Here is a 25,679-nt window from a genome sequence, read left to right on the forward strand (position 1 = left end):
GAAGGAAGTGTTGGGAGACTTTGCTCTTTAAGTCCCAACTTGTTTGTGGTCACCCAGACCTTCCAGTGCCTAAAGTGCTGACAAATATGATGCCCTATCCTCCAAGTAAAATTTAAATTTTTTAAAAGATGCAAGGCTTCTGTGTCCACTGCACTTAAAACGGCTTTCTTTTAGGCTTGCTGAATACAAAATTGTGGCTGAATTCAGTAACACTGAATCTTTAAAACAACAAAACTTTTTTTTTTTTTTTGGTATGTCCCAAGTACCTCATTTGCTAACTGGGTAAGTCTGCTTCCATGGGTCAAACTTCTGTTCTGCTACATGAGGATATAGTTTCATTAGACTGGGATGCATGAGCCTTATGCATCCTGAGTTCCAGCCCATCCATTCTAGACTTCGCTGGATGTGGAAGATCTAATGAGCTTGCATGGAGCAGCTCGCCTTTATAGTGCTAATGCTCTCTGATCCAATGGGGCTGGCGCCCTAGATGCCCACTGTAACATAGCTACCCCAAACTTAACAACTGGTGCTGGTTTTGGTTAATGTAAGCATTCTATTTTGTGGGACATTTTTTTCTGTAGTATATGGGAGTCGTTTTTTCAGTAATATGTAAAAACAAGCCTTATACTGCATTAAAAGCAAGGTTAAAACCTTAAAAGCAAGGTTATACTGCGTTCTAAACCCAAATGTGTGGAATTCTTAGAAAATCTGTAGCTGGAGACTATGTTCTTGGAGGATCAATGACAAGATGCAATATGGTGTTATGGGTAGAAGGCTTGGCTGAGAACCAGGAATTCTGGATCCCAGTCTCAGCTCAAATTGTTGCTTTGCATATGGTCATGGGAAGTTATTCTTCAGAAAGGGAAGCTAGTATTCCTGCCCAGCCACCAAAATCATGTGGAAGAAATGGAGATGAGGGACCTGAATATACCATAAAAGCAAAATTGCTGTCCAATGCATGGGAAAATTACAATTATGTAAGCTGTTTGTGAAGAGTGAAAAAATTAGTAGAATATTAGTTCTATTTGTAGTAAATATTTGCAGTGCACGTTTATCAGAAGTCCCTGTGCACCCCATACCTAGTCAAGCGCAGGTCTGGGGAAAAGTTTTTATATTTCATTTTTTAACTAAAGGGACGAGAACATGTATGTGTTAACCATGCGGCTTCCATGTTGTTGGAGCTGCCACCGGGAGCCTTGGCATCACTGGGAGAGGTTTGCAGAGTGGCAGTTGGACTGGATTGCCCAGTGCCTCACGAGGAAGCTGCCACCAGGGCAGCGTGCCCCAGAAAGAAGACTCAGAGTCATTTTTGCTCTCTTTCATTTGGCAAAATAAACCCTCCCTTCAATGAAATAGCTTTTCACCTTCTCTCCAGTGAGAAAGGTTTGATTTTTTTTCCTTCCGAATTGACTTGGCAGAAAACCAGATCTCCTGAAACAACTACAGCAGCCACTTTTATTCATTTCTCCAAGTATATATAGAACGTTGAGCTCACTCCAGTTTAAAGATTACCTCCTCTCATGCCCTATGTGGTCAAGACAGAAGCCACTCTTACAGGGAAAAATTCCAGAACCCCTGTGGTCCTTATTACTATTAAAACATGTTAGAGCTGGAAACAGCCAATCTTTCACTTGTCAGAGAGGAAGAGACCCAGAAAATACAGGTAAATTGTTTAAGGTCACAAAGTATGTGTGGGACGAGGTCCTAGAGTAGAATCAATTCCTCTGACTCTCTCCTAATCTCTACGTCTTGATAGATTAGGGTACAAAACAGCTGAAGGGCAAAGACTGGGGGGAGTTCATTGTATTTTGATAAGAACTGAAAATCACATACAAATAAGAACCTTATTTTTCAAACACAGATCCCATTAATTTCTCTAACAAAAGTAACGTTTCTGTCTTCATTTTGTCCATTAGCCAGGCATTAATTCGGAATTTCTTCATTGCCACTTGGGCAGTTTGCCTTCCCAGAGTGTTTTTCATAGCTGTCTGCGATTTTGACAGTGCTTGTGTGTCCATACAGCAGGACTTTGGGCAGAAAGGAAAGAATTTGAGGCTGGTTCCCTACAGGAAGAAGGCTTACAAGATTCATGCTTGTGTGTTGCCTTTGTTCATTCTCAAGACGTGCAGAGGTTGGCATTGCCTTGGCAACTCCAGTGGAAGCCAATTGCTTCCACTGGCTTCATGGACGTCAGTTTTATTGCAGGCTCTCCTGGGAACAGCCTTGGCTTTGGCCAGAACTGGCACCAAGCTCCTTCCCTGGGGCACAGAGCCAGTGTGGGGCGGGAGATGAGAATGTCTGGGCCCAGCTCTGGCTTAGCATTTCTATCCCTGGTCACAGAGTCATCCCAGCGTAGATGGGGACAGGCAGTGGAGTGGCGACGAGAAGATGGAGCTGGAGGGTTCAGCTGATGGGACGAGAAGATGGAGCTGGAGGGTTCAGCTGATGGGAACAATCAGGCTGATTGGCCTCAGGGTCTCCTTGTGAGGCTACATTTGCAGATTGGTGGACCCAGGAGAGGATGTAACAGTGATGGGAAAGAGCTGGTCACTGCTGGGCATGGGATGCTTTGGCACAGTGAGGTTTCTTTCTGCTTTGGGAATTTGCAGGCCAGTTCCAGATACATGGGAAGGTAGGTGATGGAGTAAAGAGGAGTAAAGGGATGCAGAAAAAGATAGGGCAACTCCATGACTGCTAAAATCTTGGAGGTGGGGGACGAGTATGGTCAGTAACAACTGATGTTTCTGATACTCTGGAGGGAGACAATGAGTATGGATTCCATCCCTCCCTCCAGCACCCCAGCACCATTTCATGGTGTCCTGGCACCCAGCATGCTCGTCTGCAGGCATTAGTCATCATCATCAGCAGCAGAATTTTATTGAGCACCTACCCTGTACCACTATGTACAAGACGCTCTGCTAGGTCAGGACCTTCAGGAGCCTGGGGCCCTCATTTTTGTAGGCGAGAAATTGGTAATCCTCTGGGCAGATGTGGTCCCATGGACCCAAGGCTTGGCAAGTGACCAGCACCTTTTGATGAAGAAAAAGTCACCTCTTTTTCTAGGACAGTGTCCCATACCCACACCCTGTTAAATTTTAATAAGGATTTCAATTTCCACTCACCCACCCCGCCTCCCTGGTCTGGACATCAACCAAATGTGATGGCTCCATATTTGACAGTGATTCAACAAACCCCGAATCTCTTAGGACCTACTTACTGATTGAAAGAGCAAAAATGTCTGGGATTTTGCCTTACTTTGAACCTTCCCAGAAGCAGACACTGAGAAGGGATTCAAATTCAAGTTTCTTTGGGAAGTGGTTCCTGGACACACTGATGAAGAGTGGAGAGGTGAGACAGGGAAGAGAAGGAAACCAACAGAGAGCGTGTCATCAAGCGGGTTACCACCACGTGCAATGGGAGTTCTATCCCAGTGGGGAACCCTGGGAGCCAGTTTGGAATACCTGCCTCAGAGTCACTCTCCCCTCCCCTTCCACCCCTGGGTGAGGGAGCTGAAGTGTTTACCTCAACTCCTGTCAGTCATTGGCTGAAGACCACTGGGCTGGTGCTGGGGAGGTCCTTCTGGCCTCCTGCGGGTGACAGAGAGGGCTCCAGCGCCAGAAAAGCCCTCAGGCAGAGTTGCAGATGCCAGTGTGCGTGGAAATGGTGAAGATTGAGGGGATATGGTCAGGACCCTGGAAGCATCTGCTTTAGGTTTGCCGTTGGTATAATCACAGATGTTTCCAGGAGGGTCCACATCTGTAATAGCAAAGCTGGCGAGTCTACAGGTGCCTGTACCAGACACAGCTCCTCTGCTTTCCTGAACAAGCGTTAGGACTGAACATGGAACTTCTATTTAGTTTTAAAGAGTGTAGGAGATGGCCCTAGAACAGAGTAATGTTTTCGAGGACCCCTGGAAATTAAGTGGCCCCCCTGCTCTGTGGAGCGGAGCTCACGAGCCGCAGACCTGGGGGCCTGATGCCTGAGGTGTGATTTGGCACTTGGGTGGGGTACGGGCACCGGCATGCCAAGTCTCGGAGCTGGTACATTATGAATGATTATCGCTTATTAGCATCCCTTCCTTTAAAGGGTCACTGCTGAGTAAGTTTGCAATACAAATGCCCGGTGAAAATTGGCTCAAATGTTTCGTAACAGAATAACACTGACCATGTCTTGAGCTTCTATAACACCAGGCACTGCCCTAGATCCTTTACTTGCATGAGCACATCTAATCCTCACAGGAGGCCTGAAATGTGGATAATATTGTCTCTGTTTTACAGACAAGGAAACTGAGCCTCAGAGAAATGGGAATTATACCCAAGTGTATTTGGGTTCATTTCCACCATATTTTGGTAGGCAGCCTTCTTTGGGCAACATTAAGTATTGGCTACTGGAGTGAGGAGTACAGAAACACTATTATAAATCCCTTTATAAGTCCCCTCTTCCTGGTCCACTGTTCTCTTTCTTAAAGAATGTGGATGTGTATAACTTATAGTTTTCATAAGATGATTCATTCTGGGCCATTTTATAAATGTTAACATAACAGCACAACAATGTGTTACAATGCCTGGGAACATCTCTGTGTCCATAATATATATTAATATAAATTTTATGACGTAAGTGTCAATTTAAAAACTTCTCCCGATATCACCAAGAAATACCACTGCCTGCCCACTAGGATGGCTATAATAAAGAAAACAGATAATTACAAGTGTTGACAAGGATGTGGAGAAATTAGAAACCTGATATGCTGCTGGTGGGAATGTAAAATGGTATAGCCACTTTGGAAAACAATTTGTCAGTTCTTCAAAAAGTTAAACATAGAGTTACTATATCACCGAGAAATTCCACTCCTAGTTACATAACCAGGAGAAATGAAAATATATGTCTACATAAAAACTTCTACATGAATGTTCATAGCAGGACTCATAATAGCCAAAAACTGGAAACAACCCAAATGTCCATCAATTGGTGAATGGATACATGAAATGTGGTAAATGCATACAGTGGAATTTTATTCAGTCATGAAAGTGAATGAAGTGGTTCATTCTACAACATGGATGAACCTCGAAAACATTGTAAGTAAAAGAAACCTGTCACAAAAAGCTACATATCATATGATTTCAGGACAGACAAATCTGTAAAGACAGGAAGTAGATTAGTGGTTGCCCAGGGCAGGGGGAATTGAGAGGTTGGGGAGTGACTGTTAATGTGCACAGAGTTTCGGATGAAAATGCTCTGGAATTAGACAGAGGTGATGGTTGCACAACCTTGTGGGTGTTCTGACAACCACTGAATTGTACTTTCTTATTAAAGGGGTGAATTTCATGGTATGTGAGTTGTATTTCAATAAACAACACAAAACAAAACTTCTGGCAGAATATTTGTGTCAATAAAAAAATGAGTATCAACATTAACCCAAAGGCTTCCTGCTTTTTAGTTAATGTTTTAGAAACATTCTTTCAGGTTGTTTGCCAAGCCCTGGACAGTTTATGACTTTATCTTACTTGATTTATTCTTGTGCAAACTAATATAATGTTTTACTGATGTCTTAACCTTGGACATCTTTGGAGTCCTTCAATTCAAGACAAATCCATACACCTTTCCAGAGGAAGCACATCTGCCTTTCTCTCTCAGAGAAGAGAGATTTGGATGTTGAACACTTAGCTCCCAAAGTGAAAAAAAGCTGCCATGTAAATGTAGGCCAAGAGCCTTGGTCTGTCTTGTTCTGGAGGACAGCGCCAGGTCTAATGCTTCAGGGAGGCCGATTTTAAATCAATACAAGAACACAACTTTCTAACAATTGGAGCTAGTTGAGTTTCGAGCAGGTTCCCTGCTGCTTCGCAGGGCTGTGGAGATGAGAGCTGTGCATTGAGAGGGCATTGGATGGGCTGACTCTCAAGTTCCTGTTAACTCTGAGAGGCCATGATTCTAATTCTCCTGCTGTACTGCTCCAGCTCTCATAGCAAGAACTCTCTGTTGAACTAATCAATTGTATATTTGGAAATAATTTAGAATTGATGGGGAAGAAAGCAGGGGAAGAAAGGACCAGAGGCTCATGCTTGTTTCCTTGATGTTCAGAGAGAGCAATTGATTCTAAAGCCAGAACTCTCAGGGCATGAGACAGGGAGCCAGGAGGTCTGGCTTCTAGGCACAGACCTGCTAGCCGTCTAATATTTGGCTGGGTGACTTTCTGCAGGTCATCTACCCTCTCCCAATCTCGTTTGTTTGTTTGTAAAACACAATGCTGGGTTTGGACCAAGGACGTTTTGGCTCTGAAAAATTTTAGAATTTTTCTTAATAACTCCTTCTTTTCATAACACGTCGTACATCTGCCTTTTCCTTGCCTCTGGTTGGCTTTCGCCTGTTTTTAATTCCTTCTGTTGCCAGGAAGCCTTGCCGTGTGCTGCCCACCGTGTTTCTCGCCGGTCTTGTCCTTCTTTCCTGATCTTAAGCCCTTCTTTCCTCATGGGGTTCCTGTCAATCCCCACTTCATGGTTACCACTGTCTCGACTTCTGTAGGCTATGGTAGGGCTCTCTGTCTTTTGTTGCCTCATTAATCGCTTGGCTTCAATCTTTCATGTAAGTCCTAACATCTGCTGTTCCATGTGTCTCCTACTTTTCCAATAAATCATTAGCTACCTAGGAAAACAGCATGATGTAAAGGAAGAACACTTGAAATTAGAGACTTAATTTCCCCAAAGTAATAGAGCTGATGATGTGACTGGGCCTTAGTTTTCCAGTTTGTGAAATGGAGATAATAATACCTACCTCATGGAGTTACTGTGAGAATTAAAAGAGATAAAATATAAAAGGATTTGGATCACAGTGGTTGGTGGTGGTGTTGGTGGACAGTAGTGAGAAGGTGGTCAGCACAGGAAGAACTTGTCATATTCTGTACTTTCAGGAGTGAAGTCACACAAACAGCTGGGATGGAGAGGTTAGTGATATTCTCAGTAATCACTTCCTCTACTCAGTGTCTGAAGATAATCCCACAGAGTGAGTTTAAATCTTGTTGTGGAAATTTAAGTCTTTTTTTCCTGTTTCTGTCTTTCTTAATAAAGATAGAAGAAAAATCACTTAAATCATTGGCCCCCTTTGGTCACAACACTTGGTTGGTCTCAGAGACTGTTATTAGATTACCTCTTGATTATCTCTCCTTGGGCATAATTAATTTCAGTTTCCTTAACCTCTCTCCTGGTGCCCATTTTCTAAAACTTTAAGTGGGTCTTTTGCTTTCTTCTGTCTCCCAGAGTAATATTCCTTCCAGGATGGGGAACAGTTGTTGGGTAACAGGTCAAATGTATTAACAGACAGACCATATGGTTCACAGACACTTTGCTCTCAATAACTTGATAGGAATTCTGGTGGTTTGACTTTTTTTTTTTAATTTTAACTATAAACATGTAAGAACCACCTGCTGTTATTTTTTTGTATGTGATCCTGGTAAGTTATTTAGCTACACCGCTCTCATGCAATTAGCACTGCTCTGCAAGAGACTTTCATGGCAAAGCTGGGTTACCTTATTTTCAGTTGTAATGTATGTGGCGTGTGTGTCCCATCCAGATTCCTTTCATGAATTGCAGCAGGTTTGCATAACATGCAATTAGGTCTTGGCATTTATATGGCTTCTGTCTTAGCTGGTTAGATGCTTTAATAGTAGTGGTCCATTTGATTGGTTGAGAATGGGTCACATAGTAATTTCTGTGGAGCAAACCAAATAGGGTAATGTAATAGAAAGTGATGTCAGGGTGGGGTGGGGCTGCTTTAGTTTAGGGTCACGGAAGCCCTCAAAGGAGGAGAAGTTGGAGTTGACATCTGGCAGGGGATGCAGAGACAGCCAAATGAAGACCTGTGGTGAGCCAAGTGAAGATCTGCAATGAGAGAATTCCAAGAAGGTGGAAGCGTTAAGAGCAAAGGCTCTGAGCCAAAGAATAAGTACGGTACTGAAGGAAGTCCAGTGGGCTACGCTGTAGTAAGATGGAGGAGAATGCAGGGAGCTGAGGGTGGAGAGGGTCTGGTCTAAGTATAATAGGAGCCACTGGAGAATTTTAAGAGGAATGATATCATTTGATTTATAGTTCTAGAAAGCTCACTCTGACTGCTAAGTGAAGATTGGATTGTTAGGAGCAAGAATGGAGGCAGGGAGACCAGTCAGGAGACTGTAGCTGTTGTCTTGATGAGAAACGATGGTGGCTTGGACTGGGGTTATGTGGTGTAGATGGTGAGAAGTGATAGAATTTGGGATATATTTTGGATTTGGAATCCATGGGACATGATGAATGATCTTGGCCTGAGTACTAGGTGATTGGTGGTACAATTCTTACTCAGACATAGAGGGCTTGATGGTTCTTTTTTGTCCAGTCAAGTTTGAGACGGCTAATGGACATCCAAGTGGAAATGTCTAGCAGGCGATTGAGTATTTGAATCTGGAGCTTGGGTGAGATTTGAAGGCTGACATGTTCATTTGAATTACAGAGAGGAGGCTGAGGTCTGAGGACACACTGTCACTCAGAAGTCTGGAAGAGACATCAGCAAAGGTCACGGACAGAGTGGCCAGAGAGGTCTCAGAGGACCATGTGCTGAATAGGTGCCTGGAAAGGAAAGTGTCTCCAGAAGGAGTAACTGGTGACCTCATCATTCAGTTTCAAATGTTAGCACCCAGCACCCATATTAAAATGTAAATCCAAAAATTTATTCTGCAGCTGCAAATGTAGTGACAACTAGAGCAAGCTGGGCCCATTGCCTGCCCACAGAAACCCTCAGCCACAGTGGGATCAGAAACAGGGAGACTCTTGTCTCCTGGGGGGTCTTTGCTGCAGTCTCCACCAGGATTTGTGAGATTCGCATTTCTTTACCAAAACAGCAGAGAGTGTTGAGTTCATTGTTGTTATTTTTGCTTAAATGGCAGTTGTATATACAGCTGGCACACTACGCCACAAGTCAGTTCTTGAAAATAAAAGCCTATGACCGCCTCGGTGCATGAAAAGACACATAAAAATGCTTACATTTTTAACTAATTTATGTTCTAATCCTGACAAGATAAGTCTCATAACAAATCATTTTCTAAATTTTTCTTTTCTCGAAGGCAGTTTCTGTTTGGGAATTAACTTCAGCTTATGGAAAATTGTTGTATTATGCGTTTGTCACTTGGTAAATGTGATATTATTGAAATGAAGAGTAGAGATTTCTTGCTTTCTACACCTCTTAAAGTGAAAGCAGGGCTTCCCTGGTGGCGCAGTGGTTGAGAGTCCGCCTGCCGATGCAGGGGACACGGGTTCGTGTCCCGGTCCGGGAAGATCCCACATGCCGCGGAGTGGCTGGGCCCGTGAGCCATGGCCGCTGAGCCTGCGCGTCCGGAGCCTGTGATCCACAACGGGAGAGGCCACAGCAGTGAGAGGCCCGCGTACCACACACACACACAAAAAAAAAAAAAAAAAAAAAAAAAAAGTGAAAGCATAGCACACTCCAACAAACATTTTAAATTAAAGGGCGAAATTGGGGAGTCCTATTTTTTGTACCATATACTATAATCTAATAGGTCCTTTCCCCTGCTGTGTCAAGTGCATTTTCTCTAAAACCTAAAGCAGGATCATGCTGTACACAAGACGGTTTATTTTGGTGATTCTCATCAAGTTTGGAGAAATACTGGATTTGTTTTAAATTAAGCAAAGCTGCATTTTCTTTCCAGAAGGTTCAGCGGATGACAAATACTTAGGCAAACTCTGTAAATGTTTATTCTAACCTTTTACACTACTGACATTTAGTTGAATTTTACAAATAGATAAAGCTGCTAAGAATATGGTGGGCTGATCATTGGCAATAGATTGCGGTGAGGAGTATAATCGTGGTTATTCAGCCAAATACTAGATTCACTGATTGAATGAGACTTGCTGGGAACAAAACATCAGGAAATAATCCCTTTCCAGAATTTTAACAGAATGAATGGTTCTGCTGCTTTGTATAAAAACAAAATTTGATCGTACCTGAAAATTCTCCATTTTTTTTCTAAAACCAAGCTGGAAGTAGCTTGTTTACCTGGTTGACGCAATCTTGTTTTTTAAAGACTAAAGCTCGAGAGCACAGCCCTAACGCGTAGCCTCACCTACGTGTGGCTTTACCATAGACATAGAGGAGTGAAACGTTAAGCCGGTCTGACAGCTGTGTGCTTCCTTTTGTGTGAAGGTTATAGGATGTAACAAGCCTTGTCCTTGGATCCCCCATGAGCGGTTATCTTTTTGAGGTGTCAGACTGTCCTTGGGTGGTTCCCCGTGTCCAGAGCCACGTGCAGGAGGTGCAGGGTGGGAGGGAAGGAGGCTCTGGGCTCTCTCCTCTCCTCCCTTCTCTTCTCCTGCCCTCCCCTCTGCACTTGGGGAAAATGAAGGTGAAGGGGCCGGGGGAGGACCACCCCTTGCCTGGGTGGTAATCGGTGGGGAAGAGGTGCTGTGATGGGGGGTTCTCCCGGGGAAGAGGCTGTGTCTGTCTTCCCTACCCGCTTCCCCAGTATGCAGCACCGGGCACGGAAATGCCCAGTAACTGCTTGTTGAACGCTGAGTGGTGGAGTGTCAGGGCTCTGCACCTCAGGAGTCAGTAGCACCTCAGCAGAACCTCTTCTCTTCCCTCCGGCAGTTCCCTCCTCCAATCGCACACAGCCCAGTGTCGGGCCAAATCCCCAGAGCCCACACCTGGGGAGAGCACTTGATTTATATATTTATGAATATATTTATGTAGAGGCCCCCCCTTTATCTCCAAAGCCGCCACCCAGTTAAGACACCACTTATGCATGTGAAGAAAACACTAGAGTAATCTAGGACACAGAGCAATAATATCTGGCTATTAAGAGCAGCTTCTTAAATCAGATCATGGCATCTTCCCATTGAATAAAATCCAAGTGCGTTACCTTGGCTAATTTCCTTTCCCATCTCCTCTTGTACACCCTCTAGTTCCTTGAGCACCCTAGACACCTTCCTGTCTGCTCCACCCTTTGCCTGGAATGTTCTTCCACGGTTCTTCACATGCCTCAACCCTTCTGATCTTTTAAAGATCCACTTAACTGGTACTGCTTCACGGAGGTCTTTTTTGGCCTTCTCTCATCCCCTCTGTCCCTTTACGGTATACCTAGGCACGTTGCATTTTCCTGCGTGTTTGCTTTCTCGCTCATTATAGCTGTCACACTTGATTGACTGCTCTCCAGGCAGGACTGTCTTCTGATTTGGTTATCATCTAGTCTATGCCTGGCTCAGAAGAAACTCTCAGTGACTAAATATTTGTTTAAATGCGTGAATGACGTGTCAACCTACATTTCCTCAGAAAAGGTGCTTCAAGTAGAAAAAAAAATGTTTTTCTTCTTTCTCCTTTCCGATTCTCAACATAGAGCACACACACACAAACAGTATATTCTCAACATACAGTACACACACACAAACATGTGGTTTATGTTAGAAAATTTCCCTAGTCTTGGGCTTCCCTGGTGGCACAGTGGTTAAGAATTCGCCTGCCAATGCAGGGGACATGGGTTTGTGTCCTGGTCCGGGAAGATCCCACATGCCGCGGAGCAACTAAGCCCGTGTGCCACAACTACTGAGCCTGCGCTCTAGAGCCCGTTAGCCACAACTACTGAGCCCGAGTGCTACAACTACTGAAGCCCGCGTGCCTAGAGCCCGTGCTCTGCAACAAGGGAAGCCACCGCAATGAGAAGCCTGCGCACTGCAACGAAGAGTAGTCCCCGCTCACCGCGCTTAGCCCGCGCACAGCAACGAAGACCCAATGCAGCCAAAAAAAATAATAATAATAAATAAATTTATTTTTAAAAAAAAGAAAGAAAATTTCCCTAGTCTTGGTAAGGAGCTGCCTTAAAGAGTGGGCTTGGTGACTTGGTGCCTGCCGTCTGCCTGGTGCTATTAGTGCCTTTTCTTCCTAAGCGTCTAATGTGCTTTGCCGTTTCCTTCTAGCAAGGAAAGCCATATGTGTTCGACAGAGTGCTGCCTCCCACCACGACCCAAGAACAGGTTTACAACGCGTGTGCCAAGCAAATTGTCAAAGGTAAGTGCTAACTCTTCATTTCCTCGGGGCGCTTCAGAGTAATGGAAGACAGTAAGTGGTATTCGCAGCCTAGGAAGCAATACCCCTTGACCATAAGCAGAGGCCTGCTAATTGGAAACACTGAATTATAGCGAGTTCTGGCCCTGATTTGCTGTGATGTCAGGCAAGTTATTTAACGCCTCAATACCTCCTTTCCAAGGAGATTTCTTTATTTCTTTTGCCACCTTTTGGACAGAGTTATTCTGTCTCCCAGAAGCTTAAAAGCAAGGTAAGCTATAGTCACGCTATTTCTGTAATGGTTCTAAAATATTGCTGAAGGTATAGTACCTCCTCAGGAGAAAAGTATCTATTCTGAGACTCCAGCTGTGTATTTTTGGTTGATTTATTTTGTGCATCTGTCTCTTCAGAAAGAAGCTTTTTTTTTCTTTTTAAATTTTATATTTTTTTATTGGGGTATAATTGATTTACAATGTTGTGTTAGTTTCAGGTGTACAGCAAAGTGAATCTGTTATACATATACCTACATCTACTCATTTTTAGCTTCTTTTCCCATATAGGCCACTACAGAGTACTGAGTAGAGTTCTCTGTGCTATACAGTTATCTATTTATATATAGTAGTACGTATGTGTCAGTAGAAATGATCCCTGAAAGTATAGTCTTCAGGAAGAAGCTTTAAATGTGGAAAATTCTTGGGCGTCAAGGAATTTTCTACAGCATCCTGAGATCACATTACCTTGCTGGTTGGTGAGTTGTTCTTGCTGGTCAGCATTCCTCAATTATACTTTCATCTAACCCACTTTCAAGCGTGCCACCCAGATCCTGACATTTGTTCTTCCACATAGGCAGCCTGAAGCCTGAATTTGTGTCTTAGAGATCCATCCTATTCTCTGGGACTGGCCTTGGTCCTGAAGGATCTGTGTCAAAATAACAGCAGGGAGACAAAGCAATTTACACGTTGCTCTACCTTGCCCTTTTAAATCAGGGACAGGATGGAGCTTGCCTTTGGGGAGCTCGCCATCTGGACAGAGCTGAGGGGCCTCTCCTGCTACTTCGCTTTTCATCATTGAATCCTTGCCTTCAAATTTGAATCTGCAGCAATTGTGCTTTCAAATGTCTTGATGCTACCCCTGTTATAGGCAGTGCTAGATTCAGAGAGTGAAAAGTAAAAAAAAAAAAAAAAAAAAAAACCCAAACACCTTGTCATATTAGATCCACTTATTTTTAGAAGCTGAGCTGACTCACCTAACTACTTGAAATGCGTGAAAATCAGCCCTGGGTACATCTGTTAGATTCATTCTGACCCTGGACACCTGCGTGGGAGATGCCCATCAGTATGTAATGTTCCTTGCTGAGGTGTATGGTTATTCACATTCTTGTTGCAGACATCAATTAAATTAGACGGTCTTCACAGTAAGATTATTATAGAAAATTGAAGAGAAAAAAAAAGCCTGAATATGAGCTTTTTTTGAATTAATAGTTTAGGCCTGTATCTGGTGGCAATTTTTGTCTTCTCTCTACTTCTACTCTTTTGCTTCTCTTTCTATCTAAACATATTTGCTCTTTCTTTCTGGAATATGTAGTTCTAGTTTGCTTCTAGTCAGCCCTCCTTCCCCTCTATTATCAGACTCTTTCATATTTTTATTAAAGTAAGATTAATCACATATGAGCCAGAATTTCCTTCTTTTTCTCTCCTCCTTCATTATCAGATCTAAATAGCATTTACCACGTGCGATGCTAAGCGTTAGGGCCATTTAAACACATACCTGCCCTAAGTTGACATTGTAATTAGAGATGGATGCGCTCTGTTTTTCAAAAATCCTGTGATGAACAAACAATAATAATAATCTTTGAGTCTTTATTTACTAGATAAGTTTGGGTCCTTTCAGTGCTTGGAATTCTCTATAATATATGAAATGTCAGAAATGGGCAATCCCTGGGGGGTTCCTGTGGACACCCTAACTATGGATAACTTGAGGCCCAAATATATAGTGAGCCACAAAGAAAACTATTTAGAATAAAATCGGGACTTCCCTGGTGGCGCAGTGATTGGGAATCTGCCTGCCAATGCAGGGGACACAGGTTTGATCCCTGGTCCGGGAGGATCGGATCCCACATGCCGCGGAGCAACTGGGCCCGTGTGTCACAACTGCTGGGCCTGTGCTCTGGAGTCTGTGTGCCACAACTGCTGAGCCCGCGTGCCACAGCTACTGAAGCCCGCATGCCTGGAGCCCATGCTCTGCAACAAGAGAGGCCACCGCAGTGAGAGGCCTGCGCGTCGCAGTGAGGAGTGGCTCCCGCACTCTGCAGCTAGAGAGAGCCCACGTGCAGCAATGAAGGCAATAATTAATTAGTTAATAATTAATTAGTTAATAAACGCAGCCAATAATTAATTGGTTAATTAATTAAAATAATAATAATAGAATAAAATCAGGCTCTGACATGATATAGTAAACAGACATTTCTTGGGCACCATACATATAACACGAACATACTAATTTTGTAGCAATAAAGAGTATCTTATTCTCCCTTGAAAGAAAATTATTAGGGGCATAATGAAGACGAAATCCAACTTTTTTTAATATCCACGGAGGCTAGTGTGAGGGGAAGTGGCTGTGTATTTCTGCATCAGCAAGATAAAATGTAGGTATATAAGAAAGAACTGCTTGGGATAGATTGCCAGGTACAGCTGAAGCATCTGTGGCCATGACAAGCCCTACTTACATCAAGAATGGAAGGTGGTGCAGTGGGGGCCTTTTTTTTCTAGAGGCCAAGCATTGAATCAAATGACTTCTAAAGGAAGTTTCAATCACAGTCTCTGTGATTCATGGTAATGTAGTGGACTGGTGAGCTTTCCTTTCAAGTCTATCTAAACCCTTAATGTTTTTGAGATCAGGAAGACTCCTTTTAACCGGACAGCTTTATTCTCTCTCAGTCTTTTTATTCCCTTCAACTTCACTGAGTTAAAAAAAAATATTTCGAACATTTGATTGTAGAATCCTGGCATCTCCCACGCTCCCCTTGTTATCTGGTGTGTATTTCTCAACACATCATCTGAAAGAGTCTGTAGAATCTCTTGCAATTCTTCTAGAAGAGGTTATAGGGTTTGTGAGTACCAACGTGGTAAATAGAAAGGTTCCTGTGGATGCCCTAGGAATTAAAAACCATGGTTACTGGACACTATTACTGAAATAAGAATAACTGCGTCCCAGCCTGCAGAAGCCACCCCTGGCATTTGCCTTCCAAATTAACTGGATGTAGACCATCCAGTGCTAGAGAAGATGGTTTCTTGTTTTCCAGTTCTAATTTCTTTAAATTGCATTCATTTGGTTGTTTCTTTCATTCATATTTTTATGAAAGTATATTAGGTATTTGCCATGTAGTAAGTACTGCTAGGGACTGGAGTCACCAAGATACATAAGACTGTGAGAATCTTTGAGTATAGGGAAAGAGACAGATGCATGCCCAATTATACACGTGGGGATTATGTGCTTTAGGATGGGTGTGTGCAAAATGCTATGGGAGCACAGAAGAAAGTCACTACTGGTTTTGGTGGGTAGAGAGGAGGATTGGAGAATTAAGGCTTCTTGAAAAGGTTGGGTTCTGAGGAGCATAGAAAATGCAGGGTGGTACAAGCAGAAGGAATAGCAAAAGCAAAAGCATAAAGACCCAAATTATATGGGCAGCTTAGAATGGTACAGGGTGCATGGCTATGAGACCTAAAAAGTTAGACTGGACCAGAATTTGATAGAAATTGAAGGGCTTTATCTTACAGGTGATGTGGACCCATTGAAGAGTTACAAGCTTAGGATATTATCAGATCTATTTTATTATTCTATTATATATGACTCTTAAGAAGAATTATATTTATTTAGCTGCTGTTATCTGTCAGGCACCCTCTGTGCATTTTACATAGGTTATTGCATTTTAAATCTTTATAACTTTATGAGGTGTGAGCCTTATTATTCCCTTTGTACTAAAGAGGAAATTGAGGTGAAGTAACTTGGCCAGGTCATTTAGGGAGTAGTGAAGCGAGGCTGGGCCTTGAATCTGAGTTCATCGGACTTAGTTGAATTTTACTATCCTGCCCCCACTTTTCTGGTGGGCCCATAATGAGCATTTGATACTTATTTTATGAGTTGTTCCTTTTCCATCAGGCCATATGGACCACATTGCAAAATGACAGGGGTAGGAATGGCGGTGGGGAAGGGGAGAGAGGAGAGAACGGAGACTGGGTTCCAGAGCTGAGGGGTGGTGCTGGCTGTCTGCCGATAGTGAGATATACTTCCATTCTGAAGACGCTGCACGCCCTCACCTGGGCACAGTGGCTGTCCTCGACTGGTGGGGCCAGTATGCTGGCTGGCCTCTGGCATTCGGCAGAACAGGCTCTGCGTTCTCTGGGCACTGTCTGCCTGAGTAGTGTGGTCGGCTGGCAAGAGCCTTAGGATTCCAAGCCAGGGATGAGTTGCAGCCGCCACTGCCAGGGGTTCTGGTGCCACGACCAGGCCACTGTTTCACCTGGAGGGTCGATAGGAGGCCCCAGCAGCCTCCTTAGGCACCCTGGTGTGTAGGTGTGATTATGTCTTCCCCAGATTCCTACCTGATAATGGAACTAACTCTTCTGCTGCAGCAAGACCTAGACTCAGAACTAATAAAACCTAGGGTGGAAAGCTTGGCTCTGAAGGCTGCACCGGGAAGCAGCAAGTATTTTCAAGGACCCCGTTCCACTCCTCCCTCCCAGGGCTCTTCCCACCCGCTGTGGACTCTCTCTTTTGGGTTTGCTTGGCCGCTGGATGGATGTGTGCTGTGCTCGTGGGGCGCCACTGGCTGTGTGGTGTGAGCTGAGGTCACATCACGCCAGACCCCATCACAAAGAAAGGTTCTGTCCAGCTTGGCTGGTTCCTGGCTCTGTGGCTGTTGTATAGAAACAGTCATTCTGTTATGGTGGAGACTCTGAAACAAATGCTCTCCTCGGCCCCAGGACCTGTCCCTCAGCGTGATGAAAGTGCCTTTCTGTGGGCTGTTTCTGTGAGAGGCAGGTGGGTTGGTTGTGTGTCTCAGTGGCACCGAGCACAGGCCTGTTCCCTCATCTCTCTGTTTGGCGGGTGTCCATCTCCCCGCATCTCAGTGGTCCAGCCCCAGATGCACTTCTGTGCTGCGCCCCCCTCCTGGCCTCTCCTCTCCTCTCATAAGCAAATACAGACTCAACACAAACAAACTCCCCCAGACCTGGAGTTTGGAAGAAAGTAGAGAACACCGGGTTTGAAGAGTTTTCTGTTTTCTTTTAAAATTACCTTCTGATTCAGAATCCAGTTGATAGAGGGTGGCATCAGCCCTGTTCAACCTTGAGCACCAGAGGTAGGTTCTCCAACAACAAATTAATTGTAACATGATTCTGAACACTTTGCAGGCCACACGGAGGAGGGGGAAGGGTAAGCTGGGACGAAGTGAGAGAGTGGCATGGACATATATATATACACTACCAAATGTAAAACAGATAGCTAGTGGGAAGCAGCCGCATAGCACAGGGAGATCAGCTCAGGGCTTTGGGACCACCCAGAGGGGTGGGATAGGGAGGGCGAGAGGGAGGGAGGTGCAAGAGGGAGGGGATATGGGGATATATGTGTACGTATAGCTGATTCACTTTGTTATACAGCAGAAACTAGCACAGCATTGTAAAGCAACTATACTCCAATAAAGATGTTTAAAAAAAAAAAAGGCCACACGAAGTTTGTCCTAATGGTCTTCTCTTATGTGTTCTCTTTTTCTTAAAAAAAGAGAAACTAAGAAATTGCCCGCAGTGTTGAAATAGCAGCAGCAAAGAATCAGGGATTCTCCAAGTAAGAGTCTCATGTGCCTCTCAGCTCTCTACCCCAAACAAGCGATGCTGTCCATGAGCTCTTATTTGCATGTATGTGCCCCAGTGCTTAACCTGAGGGAGTTTGGTGAGCAGTGACTCACTAGGAGTTAGGAGGATTGTGCATTCTCTTAGTGAGGGTGGATTTAGAGGGGTGGACTGAGCCTGGGGGTTGTCTACGGGGCAGAATTCAGATGCCTTGGTCCCATTGCTTCCTGGCGGAGGAAGAAGCAAGTGCTGGGTTTCCTCCCGTCTGCAGAGCTGGGTTCTGAGCTGAGGTTTCTTCAGGGTGGGGCAGTTGTTCAGGGCGGCCTCTGTGTGCAGGTGAATGAGTAGGGTGGCCAGCGGCTGCGATGAGGAACTGAGGGAGCTGGACCCCTGGCCTTGGCTGCTTTCTTCCTGTCCCAGCACCTGAGGTAAGGGGTCGGTCCCAGGCTACTTCCTCTACAGGGACTTAAGATAAGAAAGAAAGCCCTTTCAGTGTGGGGGGAGAGGTTTAGTCTCTAATAAAAAGGAGCTTTAGCGCTGGGATTGTGGCTGGCATTCTCATTGTCTGGAGTTGTTTGTGCCGTGGATATGTAGAATTTTAAAACAACAACCAAGGGTAGAGACCACTTTCTTTGGGTCCCTGAAAGCCTGTCACATTTGTGGTTGTGTAGAAGCTCTCCACTCCGGCCACCATTTTCAGACTGTAGAAATCCTTTCTCTGGGCAAGTTGGCATTTTTGAGAAAACTGAAGCTTGAACCTCCAACCCTTACCCTGTAGTCTTCAAGTTTTTGCTTCCCCCGTTACCAGGGAAACCATTACCAGAAGTTGGATATACGTGCGAACATTTTCTCTCTCTCAATATAGCTTGACACAAACTCTTGAGGGCTGCCAGGATTAAAAAAAAAAATCCTGCCACTTAGTTTTTCTTTTTTTAGCTACCCGAGGAAAAATCCTGCTTTCTTTTCTGATCCCAGTTCACACTCCAAAACCTCAGACCAGTACAATGTGCATTAAAATTTTTTTAAAAGAACCAACAAAACAACAGAAACTAACCAGTGTCATAAAATTGAGAGAGACCAAAAAAGCAAACAAACCAACCTAATCAGGGCCTGAAATAGATGGAGCTGATTGCCTGGCTTGATTTTTCTGTAAATGGCCTTGGAGAGAACACCCCCTTATGGGGCTCCTGTCCCCACCCCTCCGTGCTTTTAGGAATGAAGACTTTCTCCCTTTATATTGAGATGGTGGGTCAGGGAATATTAATTATGCATCATTCCGCTTTCAGTGATGTTTATGTGGATGAAGTAGGATCGAGGGAAATGAGCACTAAATATATTTTAATCACCTTTGCTGCTTTGAAAGAATTCCCACAGATAAACGTCAGCTCATAGCAGCGTCAGTCCATCTGTCCACACGCCTCCCCTCATCCCTGGGTGAGAGAGAGGGAAGCGGCCTGCAGCGTGTGGCACAGTCTGATTCTTGTGTAACTAAAAGAAATTCCCGATGCTCTTGGGCCAGGGTCATCTTGCTAGCACAGTCACTGAAGAAACAGAGGCCCTAAATTCTAGTCAGGGCCCAGTTGGTTTCTGGGCTGATCGGATTGTCACCATGTGTCTCAGTTTACAGAGTGGGACCCTGTTGCCCCAGCTGTGGCGTAGCTCTGCTCTGAAGGGGCTTAGTGCGGCCTTCTCAAGAAACCTCCCCAAGGAGCCCGACTGGGCCAGGGTTTAAACCGACCCAAATCAGATCTTCAGGAGAGAAATCCTATTCTACACCTCACTCCAGAGACTCAGGGCACGATAATGTTTTGGGTTTTTTTTTCCCACCTCAACTGATCTGAAGAGATCAACGTGGAGAAGAAAACTCAAGTACCTTTCTACTAAAAAGAAAGTATACTGCTCGATACCTGTTTCGATTTTGATATTACCAGGAGAAAGTGTGTCTGCCTCCTTCTTCATTAATATATTCTGTAGCCATGTGAGTCCATTTCTTTTTATTTTGTGGAGTAGTGGAGGCCCTCATTCCTGCTTTTATCTCACAATTCTACTTAAAGTGCAAATGGAGTTGAAATACATAATTTGTGTGAAAAATGAGATGGGCCATTTGGAAAATGTAATTCTAAAACAGGCAACCAGCACTAGCATGCAATCAAAGTAATGAGTTAATTTTAATTTTTTTTCTTGCTCACAGATGTCCTTGAGGGTTATAATGGGACGATTTTTGCGTATGGACAGACGTCATCAGGAAAGACGCACACCATGGAGGTAAGGTTGCAGCGTGCTGTTATGTCGTCTCTGAGATGACTGAACGGAACTGGTGCTTTCAGCAAAATGCGAGGTGCATGCGGCTTTTTGACTGGGCAGTAGATGGTTAAGGGATGGTTATGTTTGTGTCACAATTTTTTATGTCTTTGAGAGTTTTAAAAATATTGTTGAGTAATAAAATCTCAGTAGTTCAGTATTTTAAAAAATCCTGGGCCTCCCTGGTGGCGCAAGTGGTTGAGAGTCCGCCTGCCGATGCAGGGGATACGGGTTCGTGCCCCGGTCTGGGAGGATCCCATATGCCGCGGAGCGGCTGGGCCCGTGAGCCATGGCCGCTGAGCCTGCGCGTCCGGAGCCTGCGCGTCCGGAGCCTGTGCTCCGCAACGGGGGAGGCCACAACAGTGAGAGGCCCGCATACCGCAAAAAAAAAAAAAAAAAATCCTTTGTTGATAGCTCTGTCAAAATAGGAATAATAAATTCTATTTAAAATAATCATCGATAAGCTAAACAGTGGTGTGAGTATCCCTGTGGACTGCCGCCCCAATCTTACTGAGAAAGTCTGCTGTGAAAACCATTTAGTCTAAGAAGGGCCTCTGGGGAGGCGAGTCTCTTCTGAATAAATAAAAAATGGTAGGTCAGAGGTTGAGAGAAGTTGGCTTGTGGACCAAATGCAGCCCACAGACATATTTTTGTTTGATCTGCACAGTGTTTTTTGGGGTTTTTGTTTGTTTGTTTGTTTGCTTTTAATTGCAGGCAGTATTTAAAATGGGATGGTTTCAAACAATTCTAAGTGTCCAACTTTGGTTGAAAATGCTGAAGATCTAGCAACTCTGGGTGAAATTTCACCATAATATCAAGTGTAAGCTTCACTGGAGCAGTGCTGTTCATTGTCTTGTTCACCTTTATACTCACGTTGCTATTGTGTGGGACCGTGGTGGTCACCTAGGAAGGCTTCGATCAAGTATTTGTGAAAATGATAGCCTCATGGTGGCCCTGGCTGACCCACGTTTGTGGGGCTGGGCCCTCTAGTGTACCCTAGTCCCCTCCACACACATTGTGAGCAAGTGTTCAGCATCCTTCCTCGCAGACTTACACACCTGGCTTCTCTGTGCACTTGGGGGTGTGATACCAGCTCTAACTGTTAGCCCCGGAGCTCTGTGGCTCCAGGCTGTCTTCCAGACAAGGCGCGCCTGCAGACAAAATTGGTCCCCTTTCCATCTTCTTTTCCTGCTTTTTGCCATGGATCGGACTCCTATATGGCCTTTGGGGCTGGATAATTCTTCTGAAGGCTGGGCCCACCTGACAGGTGAGGAGAGGTGAAGAGCAGTTATTATAAGAAACGACACAGAGGAAGTTTGGGGAATTTAGCTTACAAGCAGCAGGGTAAGATGAATCCTTAATCCTTCAAGCTTATGTTTTTCATTTACTGTCCCCTCTTGGGAATGTCACTGAGACGCTGCTGCAGAATTGGTTTAGCTTATGAATCATTGCTATTGAAGAAGAGATTTCAAAGGCTCGAGGCTAAAATCCTCAGGGCTCTGATGTTCTGCTCACACCGATTTCAAGTGTGGGGTGTGCCTCTGGGGATCTCATTCCTGTTGTGTTGACTCGCTTCCCCCCACCCCCACCATTTTGCTGGATACAGAGTGGTTCAGAGATTGTATGGATTAAAAGAAGAACGAGGTTTATTTGCCACCTTTTCTAGACGGAGCAGGACTGTTTCCTAACACCTGAGCCTTTCCGTCTCTCTTCTCTGCATCTCACATCCTACTGCAGTACTCATTGGAAATGGTGGTACAGGCACGGCCGTCCCCACTCTCCGGCTCTGGCCCCTTGCCTGCCTCTCCTCCTGGGCCCCAGACCCTTAACCTTCTAGGCGCTAGAAAAGCCGCAGTGATATACATTTCCTAAGTTCCACCCACTTCAGTAACCATAGACAGAACCTTCTTCATGGGTCATAAGGCATGGGACAGAGAGAGGGAGAGGGAGAGGGAGAGGGAGAGAGAGAGAGAGAGAGAGAGATTAAGAGATGGCTTCTCATGAGGGAATCATTCCTTAGTTCTTTGGAAAATTACCAAACAATATACAATACAAAAAATGCAATATTTAAAATCCCCCCACATCTTACAAAATTGCCTCTACGAGTGACCTTTTAAGCTTTGGGATTAATTCGTCTTTGGGAAATACAAAGTGTTTGCTAAATGTCAGAAATTTAAATTGTAAACTATCAAAGGAGAGACCTGTCCCCAGAGTAAAACCTTAGTTTGTGTTTTGTGTATATGGCAGGGATAGGTGGGTGTGAGGAGATGGCAAAGAGGTATGCCAGCTCTTTCACACTAAAATTGGAGATGTCTTATTAAATGAGGGCATCGCCAGCCCTCTGTGACTCACGGTGTCAGCCACGCAACTCCTGGAGCAGTGCTGTGGGTCCAGAGGGAACCACGGGACCTAAAGGGAATGGGATTCTGTGCGGGCCACTCTAACAGTTGCCTAAATTCTGTCTCCTTTCCATCCTTGTCAGTTTTAAAAGGTTGCTAGTAATGAGCTGCTTTTCTTTATCGTGACTTTGAAGGATCACATGCTTAGGCCCACAGGAGGAAGGAGAGGGGTGGCTGTGGGTCCTTTCCAGCACCTTCTCACCCCCTACACACACTTCATCTGGCTCTTTCTGTTGGGTGATTTTAGGTTGGAGAAAAGGTAGGGGATATTTTAGAGGAAAACAGAGGAAAGGAGGAACCCCAAGCTGAAATCCAGAGACTGTAGGAGACCAGGAAACCCAAGATCCTGGAATGCAATTAAATTAAAAAACACCCCGCAGGGCTCTCACCATCTGAAAGGAGGATTTTCTGTACATTGTGATCCTTTAAAGGCTTTTGCAAGGGGCTGTTAACTCCCTGAATGGACAGCGCTGTCACATTTAAAAGCTGTTTTTCATTTGAATCCCCTCCGTTTTGGGTCTGACATCTAATGGTGATTCCATACCTTCTCCTGAGGGGAACAAACAGATGAGCCGACATAAAATTGGAAACATTAGCTTCTGAAAATGGCGCGTTTCAGGCGGATTTTCACTGCAAAGAGGAAATACTTGGCAGTGTTGGTGCTAAGCTCCATAGGACCCTTGGTGCACTGGGCCCTGGCTGGGCTCTGGTGGGCAGCGCTCAGGGGAGGGTTGGAAGAGAGGTCCCTGGGTGCCGGCTGCCCGGGGAAGAGAGGGCTGGGCCTTTGTTCAGCGCGGGAGGCTGGGAAGGGCTTCTCTCGGCCCCGTGCCTCACTTTGTGGCCCTCTTCTGCACACGGATTTAGATGGATGGAGACACGCAGTGTTTTTCCTTCTGCCCAAAGGGACACCTAGAGGCCCTGGAAGGGTGCAGGCTGCCCTGCTGCGAGGAGTTGCCAAGTGATTTTTAATGAGCCTGTCTGAGTGCATTGGTGCTCTTGCGCTGACAGGCCCCCTGCTCTCCCATCTTAAGTGTTTCAGGAAACTCTGTCCTGCTTGGGAGGCTGAGGCGGCCACTGGGGCTGGAACAAAGGGAGTCTTGTTCCATGGCCAGTGGCCTGGGTCTGCTTTCTGCTTTCACATGTGCTCCGAGAAGGCCACCTTCAGAAGTGGGAAAAGTTGGTTTTTTTGGTTTTTTTTGCAGTACGTGGGCCTCTCACTGTTGTGGCCTCTTCCGTTGCGGAGCACAGGCTCCGGACGCGCAGGCTCAGCGGCCATGGCTCACGGGCCCAGCCGCTCCGCGGCACGTGGGATCCTCCCGGACCGGGGCACGAACCCGTGTCCCCTGCATCGGCAGGCGGACTCTCAACCACTGCGCCACCAGGGAAGCCTGGGGAAAGTTTTTGAAGAGGATTATACAGGATGCAGGCATTAAAATGTCTCTTCTTTTTGCTTTATGGGAGAAACAAGATGATAGAGTTGGACATTCCACTTGAGTCCATCCCTGATCCTCCAGCCGACTAAACCTGTCATTGTTCTCTCAGTTCCTACCTTTGTTCTGTTACTCCCATCTCCTCTCCTCTGCCCACATCCTCTTTGTCCATCCTTAATCTTACTCATCCCTCAGGATTTGGTGTCTCTCAAGGAAGCCATCCGTATCACCCCAGCTGGAAGGGACTTTTCTGTTCTCTGAGTTTCTATAGCTCTTTGCCTCCTGACTACCTTTTATTGCCTGAGGTGACTGTTTATTGTATGTGTACATGTGCATTTCATTTGCAAAGCAGTCAACATAGATGCAGTGAAGACCTTTCTGGAATACCTCTCTGTCCCATACACACACCACACACCATCTGTCCTCACCACACACATACCCCACACCCCTCCACGCCACACACCCACCACACATCGACAGCCCTGCACACACATCCACATGCCACTCACACCCACACACTGCACACACCACGTATACTGCAGATACACACACTACATGAACACACAGCCACAGCACACCCAAACTACATATATCACCACCACAGAAATCAGCACTACACACACCTACATGACACACATCCACACCACACATACACACACTACACACCATGTACATTAACACCACACACACACACCACACATACACACACTACACACCATGTACATTAATACCACACACACACACACACACACACACAGATTGTTTTGGCAGCCTTGGTTTACTGAGCATAAAGGCCCTCACCACTCTTGGGTTTATGAGCTAGAGCAAGCATCCCAGCCCCTAACTGTGGTAGACTTGGATGTCACTCTGTCACTGCGGGGATGGGGGTATTATTAGGTGTTCTCCAAATGAACGTGTGCTCCTTCTCACGTGATTTTCGGGTTGGGTCTTCAGGGCAGCAAAACAGGAAGTGTCCAGATTCATCCTGGCTCTGCCTTGATTCTTACCCTGCCAAAGGCAAACAAGGGATGTCAATACTTGTGTACACCCAGAATCAATTGGAAGATAAATCCGTTGAAAGGGAAAGCATCTAGGGAAACAGATTTGAGTCAATTATAAATGATTTTTAGATTATTGATCATTCTTCTTTGGCTGTGGGCCACTGAAGAGAAGCTAAAGGATTATGATGAATTATTAAAGAGCTCTGGGTGGCAGTGTAGAGGGCACACTTTGGACCCTCTTGAGTGAGATTGGCCCAGTGATGTCGCATTTGACTGTGTTTTCACTGTAGGTACCATTTCTGCCAGCAAATTCCATAGTCCAGAGCAGGTGGGGTCCAATATTTGATTTGTTGCTTTTTTTTTTTTTTTTTTTGCGCTACGCGGGCCTCTCAGTGTTGTGGCCTCTCCCGTTGCGGAGCACAGGCTCCGGACGCGCAGGCTTAGTGGACATGGCTCACGGGCCCAGCCGTTCCGCGGCATGTGGGATCTTCCCAGACCGGGGCACGAACCTGTGTCCCCTGCATCGGCAGGCGGACTCTCAACCACTGCGCCACCAGGGAAGCCCCATTAGAGATATATATTAATGGTTTGGGGTGGAAACATGTTTTCAGACTCTTCAAGTCAAGTAAACCCCAGCAGCTTCTTGCGAGAATGTATCATGAGCTG

General features: G+C 45.2%; 1 protein-coding gene across 1 annotated transcript in view; it reads left to right on the forward strand.

Moving 5' to 3' along the window:
- Positions 1-25,679, forward strand: part of KIF5C (kinesin family member 5C) — a 168,798-nt gene that overhangs the window by 43,923 nt on the left and 99,196 nt on the right. The window contains exons 2-3 of the mRNA XM_060106261.1: positions 11,949-12,039; positions 20,074-20,147. Coding sequence (XP_059962244.1) covers positions 11,949-12,039; positions 20,074-20,147 — 165 coding nt within the window. The remainder of the gene's footprint in view (positions 1-11,948; positions 12,040-20,073; positions 20,148-25,679) is intronic.

This window comes from Mesoplodon densirostris, chromosome 8, assembly GCF_025265405.1.
Source record: "Mesoplodon densirostris isolate mMesDen1 chromosome 8, mMesDen1 primary haplotype, whole genome shotgun sequence".
Taxonomy (NCBI): domain Eukaryota; kingdom Metazoa; phylum Chordata; class Mammalia; order Artiodactyla; family Ziphiidae; genus Mesoplodon; species Mesoplodon densirostris.